At 34.3% G+C, this 12,184-nt stretch overlaps 1 protein-coding gene across 10 annotated transcripts in view; it reads left to right on the forward strand.

Moving 5' to 3' along the window:
* The window catches only part of CAPS2 (calcyphosine 2), a 115,992-nt gene extending 105,490 nt beyond the window's left edge, over positions 1 to 10,502 (forward strand). For 8 of the 10 annotated variants that reach the window (XM_019455134.2, XM_053894611.1, XM_053894610.1 and 5 more), the window contains one exon: positions 3,328 to 5,400. In XM_019455134.2, coding sequence (XP_019310679.2) covers positions 3,328 to 3,503 — 176 coding nt within the window. In that variant the 3' untranslated portion in view covers positions 3,504 to 5,400. Of the gene's footprint in view, positions 1 to 3,327; positions 5,401 to 6,399; positions 6,865 to 7,877 lie in introns of those variants that run through there. The other 2 variants (XM_053894612.1, XM_053894613.1) reach the window with 2 other exon arrangements.
* The last annotated feature ends 1,682 nt before the right edge of the window (positions 10,503 to 12,184 follow it).

Here is a 12,184-nt window from a genome sequence, read left to right on the forward strand (position 1 = left end):
CCAAAATACCTTTTGGAGCTCTTTCCATATTAATCCCATTGATCCACCTTATTTTTATTTGTTGTATATTACTCTTTGTAAAAATCAATATACTACAATTTACCTACCTATCTAGTCTCCTGTTGGTAGACTTTTAATTTCTAAACAATGAAGAAGTGAATAGGCATATTTGTGACTCCATAGGCTCATTTTCTGCTGTTTCCAGGGTGGAGGGGGTAATTTTATGACTTAGGATATCTGCATTTCAAATGTTAATGGATACTTTCAAATTGCATTGTAAGATGGCTATACCATTGCATTGTAAGATGGCTATATTGCCATTAGATGGAGAATTCAGTTACACTCCTACCATGCTAACACCACAAATTTTTGCCTATCTGATAGACTAAAAATAATTTTATTTTCATTTCCCTGGCTACTTGGAAGGCTAAACACATTTTTGTATATTTTTTGACCACTTATAATTTATATTTTATGAATAGTTTCTTTCTAATTTATAATTTTGATCGTCTACTATTAAGTACTATAGAATACTATTATTCTAGAATTTTCCTTTTTCTAATATTAAAAGAATTTCTAATAATCTGTTTCAGGTCAAAATAGTTTAATGTGCTTATCAGTGACTTTAAATGAACTGCAGTTGCCATAAGAAAATTTCTAGCATTATTTAATTGGATTTAGCGTATCTTTTCCTTTAAATCTTTGTAATTCTCTGCTTTTCTCCTTTAATTAGTCTTACTAAATATAAGAACAAGATAGTTTACTTATTTCAGAATTAGGTGATTTCAACACCCTATATTGTGTTTCTCTTTATTTTCTCCCCTCTAATAATCTTAATTAAGTAGCTTTAGTTTTGTTAGATGTCACGGAATTGTTGGTGAGGGTTTTGTCTTTGTTTTTGGGTAAGCCTTTGTTAATTTAAGAAATTCCATACCTCGTCTTTGCATTCTCATTAAGGAAGATCTAGCAAGGCATAAAAAGCCTTAAAAAGAGGAAAACTCATTACTGTTTTTTAAAAAAGAGAAACAAAAAACCTTTATTGTTGTCTATCATTACAAATTATAATATATTTACATACCCATCTCTGGAATATAGATTGTTTACAATTTATAATTCATTTAAATTAACGCTTTTGTAGCACAATCTAACTGTAGAAAATACTTTTTTTTACTTTGCATAAATAATTTATTAGAAAAAGCTATTTTCAGCTTTAATAGAAATAAGATATTTCAAATATATTTCTTGTGAAGATAATAGAACTTAACATTGTTCATTAAAATACTTGATGGTCTCTAAGAGGAGAGAAAGAAGTTAGTTACAAGTGATAAAAGCTATGTATTTCCTAGGTGGGAGTACAGAGGAAGTATAAAATTCTTGAGTATTTGAAACACAAATTTAAATAAAAAATGCTAAGATGCATAGCTGGCTCCATTGGCTAAACATCTGATTCTTGATTTTGGCTCAGGTCGTGATCTCATGGTCTTGTGTTTGAGCTCTGCTTTGGGCTCTGTGCTGACAGCACAGAGCCTGCTTGGGATTCTTTCTCTCCCCCTCTCTCTCTGCCCCTCCCCTGCTCACACTCTCTCTCTCAAAATAAATAAAAACTTATAAAATAAAAAAAAATAATATTTTTATTTAAAAAAGTGTTAAAACTCATTTATCCTAAAGTACGGATGGTAAACAAAGGAAGAAATCTCTACTGCCAACAGGTATATATGTTTTATATAGATCAGATCTTGATTAATTTTAATTCTTGACTAACATTCAATCACAAATTCAATTTATTGTTTTATATTACCATTTCTGCAGAACATACTTATTCAGTCGTTCATTCAGCCTGTGTTTAAAATAAAATAATCACTAGTTCTGTATTTCTCATGCGTGTTTTTAGTTTTTATTTTTAAATATTTATTTATTTTTATTTCTTTATTTTTAACAGAGGCAGAGAGAGAGAGGGAAAGAGAGAGAGAGAGAGGGAGAATGAGGGAGGGGCAGAGAGAAAGGGAGACAGAATCCCAAAGAGGCTGTGTGTTGTCACCAGAGTCTGATGGGAGTCAAGACTCACTAGCTGTGAGATCATGACCTGAGCCGAAACTGAGTCAGATGCTCTGCCGACAGAGCCACCCAGGCGCCCCTCGCATGCATGTTTTTAAAAGACAGCAAACATTTTATCCAAAGCATTCTTTCAGTTTGAAAGGCACTTTACGATGAATTATTACCGAGTCCATTAGAGACCTCTGGTGTTTGAAAAAGATCTAACTCTTGCCTAATTTTGCCCACCTCATTAGACAAGGTGGTATTCCCATTTAAGTGTGTTATTTTGAAATGCGACATGACTTCAGAATGATTTAGAGAGTCACATAGATTTCTCTGACCCTTTTTTGCCTTTATATATATGGGCGTCTATTTTCTTTGATATTACCTGACCGCCTTCTATAGCTTACTTCCATCTTATTATTACTTCCTCTTATTAAAAACTTAATGAATGTCTTTTTTCCTGTTCGGTGCTGGGATCCTGGGAGTAGATCTGCGTGAGGAGGGTAGTGGCTGAGATGGTTCCTTCCCTTTAACTGACCACAATACAATCCGAGCTACTTATTTAAATAGCTTATTGTTCTCTTTATGAATTAAACAAAGCAAATGAATTAAAAGACTGAATCAGATATTTTATGTTCTCTCTTAAAATGACAAACTAAAAATTATAATTTGTTTACATTTTGTCATTCTTAATAGCATCTTCCTATAGAATGAGATTAATCATATTTAACATAACCTAGTGGAAATAACCTACTTAATTGCAGAGTTTAAAATAGGGTGATTTAATCCAGTGAAAGTTCTTCCAGCAAAGATTTTCATAGGCCTCTGAATCCTATGTTCGCAGTAATATTTTCTAGCTGCAATTATGAGTAACTGATTCATAAAATAACTAATGCCTGAATATAAGGATATTTCTCATACGTTGCATTACTGCGTTAACAGCCTATAAATCTTGGAAATTGTTTTCTTCTTTCCTTATTTCTAATGGAAATAAAGCCGAGTCCTCTAAAATATTAAGAAATAGAAGAATGTCTACATTAGTGACTCTTATTTTCCCTATATGTATTACATTGTATCAGAGGCTTAAAAGAGGCCTCAAATGTGTACTAAACTCATCACCATTAAATTCTGATTCATGCAAGAAAATGTTTAAATAAATTGGAGGGAAGTTTGACATCGATTTCAAATTGTGGAAGAGATTTCATAAGGTGATTAAGTATTTCTTTATCATCATCAGTCACTTTACTAGTCTTCTAAGGAGAATGTTTCACAGTCAGTACTATTTTACAGGCCATTCCACAGAGGAAGAAATCAAATTATCTTTTCTAGAAACACTAAAAGATGCCTGCAGCAAGTCTGATGAAGTGTCGTATGGTGAATTTGAAGATTACTATGAAGGTCTAAGTATAGGGATAGTAAATGATGAAGATTTTGTTAATATCTTACGTACCCCATGGGGGATTTAGTTTTTCAAAATGAACGTGTCTTCAGCACGAAGCATTTTAAAGGAGAGAATGAAGTGATTGTAAAATACAGTCAAACACTGGAATATATTTTTCTAGGACTTTTTTTTTTCCTCGAAAAGATTGAGTCTGAAAAGAGAAATCAGAAAGATAGATGAAGTTATATGTATGTTCATGTGCATGTATGAGTGTCTCTAAGTTTGTAAAGTCCTGTCATTTTGATTTATTACTTATCTTGAATAGATTTTAAAGGTCATTTTTAAGTAGGCTTCATAGGAAAGTTATGTCTTCATGAAACTATATGGGAGCATGTATATAGTAACTGCGTTACACATCCATTTTTTTTTTGCTACCTGTTCCCCAAAATATGATTGCCAACACTCTCAATCTGATAGACTGGAATTGGGCCCAAAGCCTATAAGACTTCAAATAGTTCAGCTTGTTTCAAACATGAAAATATTAAAGGAATTAACGGATATGCAAGGGAAATTTTCCCTGTGGGGTGATTGTAGATGTTTTCCATAAGATAAATTATTAGAATGATGGAGGCTTACCCCTAAAATGCTTATGTAAACACTGACCTGTCTTGTGAATTCTTCTAAATTATGTGCTGGTTTTGTTTTGTTTTGTTTTGTTTTTTTGGTCCAGTTGAGCACAGTGTAATTATTTGAGTGATCAGCTCTGTTCGTTCTTTTATTCTATTTTTAACTGCAATCCTTCTTACCTACACAGAATTACTAGTTAGCTAGAAACAGTGTAAAATGGGAGGGGGAATGTTTTCTGAGATTTTTAAGTAAAGATCTCAAAAAGTGCATTATCACATGTATGGACTAAGGGATAATTTTCTAATTCTTAACAAAATGTAAAAGGATGTTTGTGTCCTAAAATGAATGTATGTTATTCTAAACCTCCTTTTGTTATACTAAAACAACTGAAACATTTTCTTCTCAATAGATATTATTTAATGATTAAATATGTTGTAATTATCCTTTCTAAATTTTCCTTCACTTCTCCTCACTTCTGCTTGGAAATACAGAGAGAAGAGAAAACTCAGTTGTTTCCAAGTTCATACTTTTAAATGTTATATATTATGATAACATAAATTAGAAAAGAATGGTGTTGAGTAAAATAAGTTGTAGAATATGACTTTTGGCATATAACTTTATTCATCTATGCTATTGGCAACATTATCAGTTGTGTGATATGTGAGAACACAGTACATTCAAAGTAGTACTTTTTCGAGTAGGTACTAAAACTCACCACTAAAATATCAGAACATTTTAGTGCTATTTTCACTAGCTAAATTCTTTATTCCTTTGAATTCACCCCCGCCATTAGGTTATTGTAATTAAAACAATATGCTGGAAGACATTTTAGCAGAAATAAGTCTATAGTAAGTATAGTAACTCAATAGTAACACCATTTCTGAATCACATTCTTATTCTTAGAAAAATGTATCCAACTATAGTCATTTTAAAACCTACAAATTGTTCTCATATTAAAATGACTAATTCTGTGGGTGCTCAATATGCATGTACTGTTTTTCATTGATAATTTTTTATTCATAACAAATCTATTCTTAACATTGTTGGGTCATCTTGTGAATATAATCACAAAATGTATTGTGTAGGCTGTCATATTGGGAAAAAAGGGAAGATTCTTCTGGGATTTAACATGTTAATGTCACATCTTACTCTTAATAAACCATCATGCTCTTAATATAAGTACTGATATGTGTTTGTTTGCAAGAAGTTTGTCTATATAGGAGTTTAGGAATAGTTAATTTCTTATTACTTTCCACTGTTATTTCAATGTAGAGTTAAGGAATACGTATTCAATATGTTATCTGTATATTTTGTTAAATTATAATTCTTGGCCCAATAAATCATTCTGCATTTGCCTTACTGTCTGCATTGTTCTCTGATTTCGGTGTAATAAGATCTATTATTTAGTATTCAGTCTAATAGGAGAGCTTTTAATTACATGGTTATATTTTCAAACATGGACAGTATAATAACTGGCTTTTAAAATTCTTAACAGTCTTCAAGAGTCCAAAATATTTCTTGATTAACTTTAAAATATTAAATATGAAATTATATGTTATGGTGATGTTACATACATTTTATATCAAGTGTATTCCATCATTCTCTAGATCTTTAAAAGGTCTTTACTTGTTTGTGGTAAAGAGCTGCTTTCCCAATAGCTATACTGTTTATTGAAGTCTATATATTCATTTTAGTGTCTCTACTCTTATTAATAAAGTTTTACAGAGTTTTTGGGAAAACTTACATTTTTTTAGGAAAAAAAAAGGAGTACTGTATTTTAGTTAGGAAGGAATATACATTAGAATGCTGGAGTAACTAGAGTATAATACAGGTAAAAAAGTGTATGTTCCTGTTTTAAATGTTTTACTATATGAACATATGTTCTTAATGAACCAGTGACTCTGCACAGGTAAATTGACTTAGAACAATCCATAGTGTTGACACATCTATAAGACACATTTTATTAATTACTTGCAATTTCCAGTCAAAGTTGTGAGTTACTTCAGGAGAGAACTGTATACAATAGGCTGTGCTTACCGCCCAGTATTTAGCATGCGTATATATGTGAGATTATGGTTTATAGTCCTTGCATAAATAAAACATGTACTGTGATAAACTGTAGTCGCCACTCAGTTGGCCAGCAAGGACAAAAATCTACAGTGAAAGTGCTTGAAAAAGTAGGAGGAACCGAACCTGTATAACAAGCCACGCAAGAGAAGAGCAAAGAGAATTCAGTGGGTTGACGGGGAAGTGTTGTATCTGATAATGAGGAAAAGCTCCTGTTATAGCCTTCCATTTTTATTTTATGGTTCTACAAACTTCTAAGGAGAACATTTTTTTGGATGTCTTCCTAGGATAAAGAATAAGTGCCTCATCGTGGAGCCACCGTTCATTTGATCATGACCTCATTCTGTCAGTCATGTATAATATGGTTGACCCTTAAACGACAGAGGTTAGGGATGCTGATCCCCTGTGCAGTCGAAAATCCACCTATAACTTTTGACTCCCCCAAAACTTAACTACTAATAACTTACTGTTGACCAGAACCCCTTACCGATAACATAGTCAACTAATACATATTTTGTATATTATATGTATTGTATACTGCATTATTACAGTAAACTAAGCTAGAGAAAATAAAATGTTATTAAAATCATTTTCAGTACTGGGCCCCCTGGGTGGCTCAGTTGGTTGAGTGTCAGACTTTGGCTCAGGTCATGAGTTCGAACCCTGTGTCTGGCTAGCTGCTGTCAGGGCAGAGCCTGCTTCGGATCCTCTGTCCCCCTCTCTCTGCCCCTTCTCTGCTTGTGCTCTCTCTCTCTCTCAAAAATAAATAAACATTAAAAATATATAAACCATAAGAGACTCTTAAAAACTGAGAATAAACAGGGTTGATGTGGGGTGGGTGATGGGTCTTGAGGAGGGCACCTGTTGGGATGAGCACTGGGTGTTGTATGGAAACCAATTTGACAATAAATTTCATATTAAAAAATATATATATAAAATAAAATTGTTTTCAGTACTGTAACCAAAAAAAAAAAAAAATCTGCGTGTAAGTGGACCTGCACAGAACAAGCCCATATTGTTCAAGGATCAACTATACTTACTGTGTAGCACTATTCTGTTCAATTGCCCAAGGCTCTCAGTGTAGATTTTTCTCACACTTTGTGTATCTACTTGGTCTCAAGTCCTTGGGTTTCTTACTTTTGAATCCATCCCTTTCACTATTCTCAGTGCCTATTCCTTTGCTTAAGCTCTTACCACTTTACATGTGTATTACCCCCACATCAATTCTGCTTCCTCTCCATTCCTACTTTAACCCATCTACACATTGCTTCTAGAATTATCTTTCTCAAATGTACTTTATTTCAACGATTAAAGTTCTTCCATGGTATCCCACACCTTTAAGAGAAGTTCAAACTCCTCACCTTATGACAGACAACCTAAATAATCTAGTCTCCCCAAGCTGATCTCCCTCTCCACAGTTCATTCTCTTTGTTCCCCCAGCCATTCTAAGCTACTTACAGTTTTTAAACAGGATTATGAGGTTTTAATTTTTTTTTAATGTTTATTTTGAGAGGAAGAGAGAGAGAACACAACTGGGGAAGGGCTGAGAGTGGGAGAGAGAAGGAATCCAAGCAGGCTCCATACTGTCAGTAGAGCCCGACATGGGCTCGAACCCACAAACCGTGAGATCATGACCTGAGCTGAAACCAAGAGTCAGATGTTTCACTGACCGAGCCACCCAGGTGCCCCTGGATTATGAGGTTTTAAACCTCTGTGCCTTCAGTACTGCTCTGATACTTTTGTCTAACATTGTTTCCTCCATTAGCGCATCTAAATCAACTGCTACTGTTTTCTAATACTACCTCAAGAACCATCACTTCTGGAAAACTAAAGCCAAGAAACTCTGGAGTCTGATATACTTGCCGTTCTTTGGATCCTATTGGCATTGGATAAATGAAGCATCTATCACTTCATACTATAGTTATTAGTTGGCTTATGTTGTATTGTATTGTATTGTAAGCTTCTTGAGTATAAGAACCATATCTTATTTCACTTTATGACCCTGGTATCTAATGGAAAGTCTCTTGAGGTGTGGTAGATATTAAATCAAAATTTGCTAAGTGAATACATGTGTGATTTAAAGCAACAATTGTTATGGTTCTTACATTTGAACACTTTTGCATTAAAACACTGTAGCATAGGGATGCCTGGGAGGCTCAGTCTGTTGAACGTCCGACTTCAGCTCAGGTCATGATCTCGCGGTTTGTCGGTTCGAGCCCTCCATCTGTGCTGACGGCTCAGAGCCTGGAGCCTGCTTCAGGTTTTGTGTCTCCCTGTCTGTGTCCCTCGCTCTCTCTCTCAAAAAGCAAATAAACATTAAAAAAGTTAAAAAATTAAATGCCCCTAGTTCATGCTTGATATAACACAGGTATAAACTAGACACAGTGGAGCATGGAAGAACTGTGTCCTATCAGGGGAGTAATAATAATAATTCATCCCTCTGAAGTCATGATTTATTAAGGTATTATTGAGATGGCATTTCAGGTGTTCTATAAAAAACTGAAATGGTTAAGATTTTGGAGATTTGATTGAATAAATTATAGAAATGTATTACTGGATACACATTTTAAGATTTCTTCAACCTGTGTAAGCTAATTTGTATAGTTTTTGGATTTCTAAGCAAGGCAAAGTTATTTGTAAGGGTTTGAATAAAATTATTTATCTGGTGATGAATTTTATGCAAGGAGAAAACAACCATGGTTTCTGTTGTGTTTAAGTATTGCTTTTATCAAGTTAGAATGGGATTTCTGAGTATGGCTGAAGTTTAGATACAAATGAAAAGATTCTCACCTTTGCAACTGTATGCTGAGTTTCCTGGGATTTTCAGATGATTAGAAAGCCAATATGGAACAGGTGACTGCCATTCAAGGAAATCATTATGTGTCACTTATGAAAGTTGTACACTTATCCAGTAGTTGAAGAGATTCATATAGAAAAACTTAAAAAATATATGATGTCAAGGAAAAGTAATTTTGATAATGTATTTGGATATGACCATTACATCAAGAAAAAAACATGTACTTTAATAATATTTTAATATAAATGATGTGGAAAGGACACAACCTTTGAAGTCACTGAATATTGATTTCAAAGTTGAGCTCTGATACAAATTAGGTATGACTTTGGGAAGCTACTTAATGTCACTGAGTCTTTACTGAAGGACTCACTATAGGTATAAATATGGATGTACTTAAGAGATGTAGATGTGGCTATATCTCTAGGTATAGTGCTTAATACAATCTAGCAGACACATGTAACTCAGTATACATTTATTTCTTTTGTATTTTTTTGCCTGAAATAAAAAATTAATGAAGAATTTTCTTTATTTTTCTGATTAATCCCAAATGGCAATCATATGAACCATTCTTTTTTTTTATTTTTTAATAAAGCTTATTTATTTGTTTTAAGAGAGAGAAAAAATAAGAGAGAGAGAGAGAGAGTGAGCAGGGGAGGGGCAGAGAGAGAGGGAGAGAGAGAATCCCAAGCAGGCTCTGCACCGTCAGCTCAGAGCCTGGCACAGGGCTCGAACTCACGAACCACAAGATCATGACCTGCAGAAATCAAGAGTCAGACACCTAACCGACTGAGCCACCCAGATGCCCCAGAATTATTCTTTAAAAGAGAGATGAATTCTCTTCTTTCATCAGAGCCCATGAAGGAAAATCAAAATCTTGTATTAAAGCTATCAATTCTTTTCTTACGAAGTATGTAGTAAGGTGACAGTTTGAAAGAGTGATTAGTAACAAAATTTATTGTTACTGAAATTAATTGGAAGATGATACATGTGGAAGATGAATTTTATATCTATAGAGATGTTAGGCAACATTCCTAACATCTTCGGCGTGTACCCTAAGGCAGTCAATTGTCTTTTGCATCCAGTAAGAGATTGTGTTTTCTACAGATGGCTGGGACAGTATCTCATCCCATAAAGTGTTCTTACCTAGTGAGCTTAACCTCACACCCAGAGGTGGGGTGTGTGTCTTCTCTAGTTGGATATGTACTTGTTACTTGATTGTAACAATAGATTGTGGCTGAAGTGATGCTGTGTGACTTCTCAGACTAGGCAAGAAAAAGCCACAAAGTGTCTCACTGCTTGTTGCAAGATTTGACCACCAAGTAAGAAGTCAGACTATATGAGACTGCCAGATTGGAGCCGTTGTATGAGGTGCTCTGGTCTCCCAGCTGATAGTATCAATTGTCTACCATGGGCGTGAGTCATCTTGGGTCGATTGCAGCCCCAACCAACCTCTCACCATATTCACTTGACAGATCCCAAGTGAGAACCACCTAGATGAGCTTTTCTACATTCTGTTTATTTTTAATTTCAGGTTTATTGAAGTATAATTGACCCATAACTCTGTGAGCAAAATAAAATGGTTGCTTTAGGCTGCGAAGTTCTGTGGTTATTTTTTGTACAAAAATAGTAAGCACAACAAATCCTTAATTAGAATTTGAATAAAAAAAAGATATTAAAAACATTTTGCTAACTAATCAGGGAATTAATTAATATGGCCCATGGTTTATAAAATTCTTTTGAGACATTAGAGAAGAAAATAGGCATGATACGTCTATATGAATGAGTGATACATAGAATCCAAAGTTATACTTTATTAAAGATAAATGAAATTGAACTATAATATAAAGTCATAGCTTTGCAGAACATATTTTACCTCTGCAACAGTTACTCATTATATTATATTAGTTCTGGCAGTTAGTGAGTTTATCACTGTCTTAGATTAAGCATCATATAATTCTCTTGATGAAAAAAAATTTGTCCATTTCCCGTTTCACCAATGACTCTAATAAATATGGCAAGATAATTTGTAGAGAGAATAATTTATATTTGGTTCTTATTGCTATAAGATGCAGAAAAAATTCAGATCCTGAGTTGAGTTCTTATCATTTCTGCTTCCAACTCTGGGACAGTAAAAACAAAAGCTTGCCTGTTTTCTTAGAATGAGGCTCGAGGGATCATTTATTCTCACTTTGAGTAGTGTGTGTGTGTGTGTGTGTGTGTGTGTGTGTGTTAAAAGGGAGTTTGTTTAAGTAGACTACAACTGTAATGGATATAGGCCCACCTGAAGTGGAAAAAGGGACTTTTGAGAGCTCCTAGTGAGACAGAGAAGCGAGGGGTATTGCTTAGACCCTGGTAGTCCAAAGTAGAATAAGGTCTGCTTTCTGTCCTCAAGAAGCTTTATAGGTCACAGAAACTGCAGATGAAGAAGCCAGTGACTGCTAAGTGTGATAAGTGATTGGCAGCATGGACAGATACGGACATTATATTCTAGATGAGTGTGTGTGTGTGTGTGTGTGTGTGTGTGCATGCAGATATGTATTTGCACATATGCTAGAAAAATAAGGGAAGAGACAGGAAAGAGGACACTTGCATAAGTTGTAATGGAGTTACTTCCCTAAGACAACGAAGGCTGGAAGGCAGATGTAGGGTAAGATTTTGATGCACTTCCTACTTACGTTTCCTTTCGTATTTCAGTGTCATTCAGAAGGTATCATTCTAGTTCTGAAATTTCTTATAAACAATTCAAAACACACTTTCAGGTTTCATCTGTAGTGCCAGAAATTTTAGAACTCCTTTTACTCACCATAGCACTATTTATCCTCTGTACCACTTTGCCACTCACATTCGTTTATATCAACCATTACCTGCCTTGAGAGGGCAATTGCCACTTTTAATTGTTCGTCACTAAGTTCCCATAGTCTAGTATAGCCTCTGGCTTTGCATCTGATGCATAAATACACAATAAATATCTGTCAGCTGACATAAATCCATAAAATTGTATCTGCCTCAGCAATCCCAATATGTTTGGATCATTAGTATATCAGATGTTTTATGCTTTTTATGTTTTTCTTTCTCTCCTGTCACATTCTTTAGGACTGCTATATGAAAAACTGATGTTTTTTTAACGTGCAATTTTGTTCCAGAAATTATTGGAGTTATTTACAATCCACGCCAACTTCTTTCCTTCGGGGCGTTTGTATTTTACCCCTTTAAGTGGCCATTCTCTAATCTCCCCATTATTTACACATCACTAAAATAAGTAATTTGTAAGACAT

The sequence above is a fragment of the Panthera pardus genome, unplaced genomic scaffold (genome assembly GCF_024362965.1).
Source record: "Panthera pardus isolate Hobbes unplaced genomic scaffold, ASM2436296v1 HiC_scaffold_6, whole genome shotgun sequence".
In the NCBI taxonomy this organism is placed as follows: Eukaryota; Metazoa; Chordata; class Mammalia; order Carnivora; family Felidae; genus Panthera; species Panthera pardus.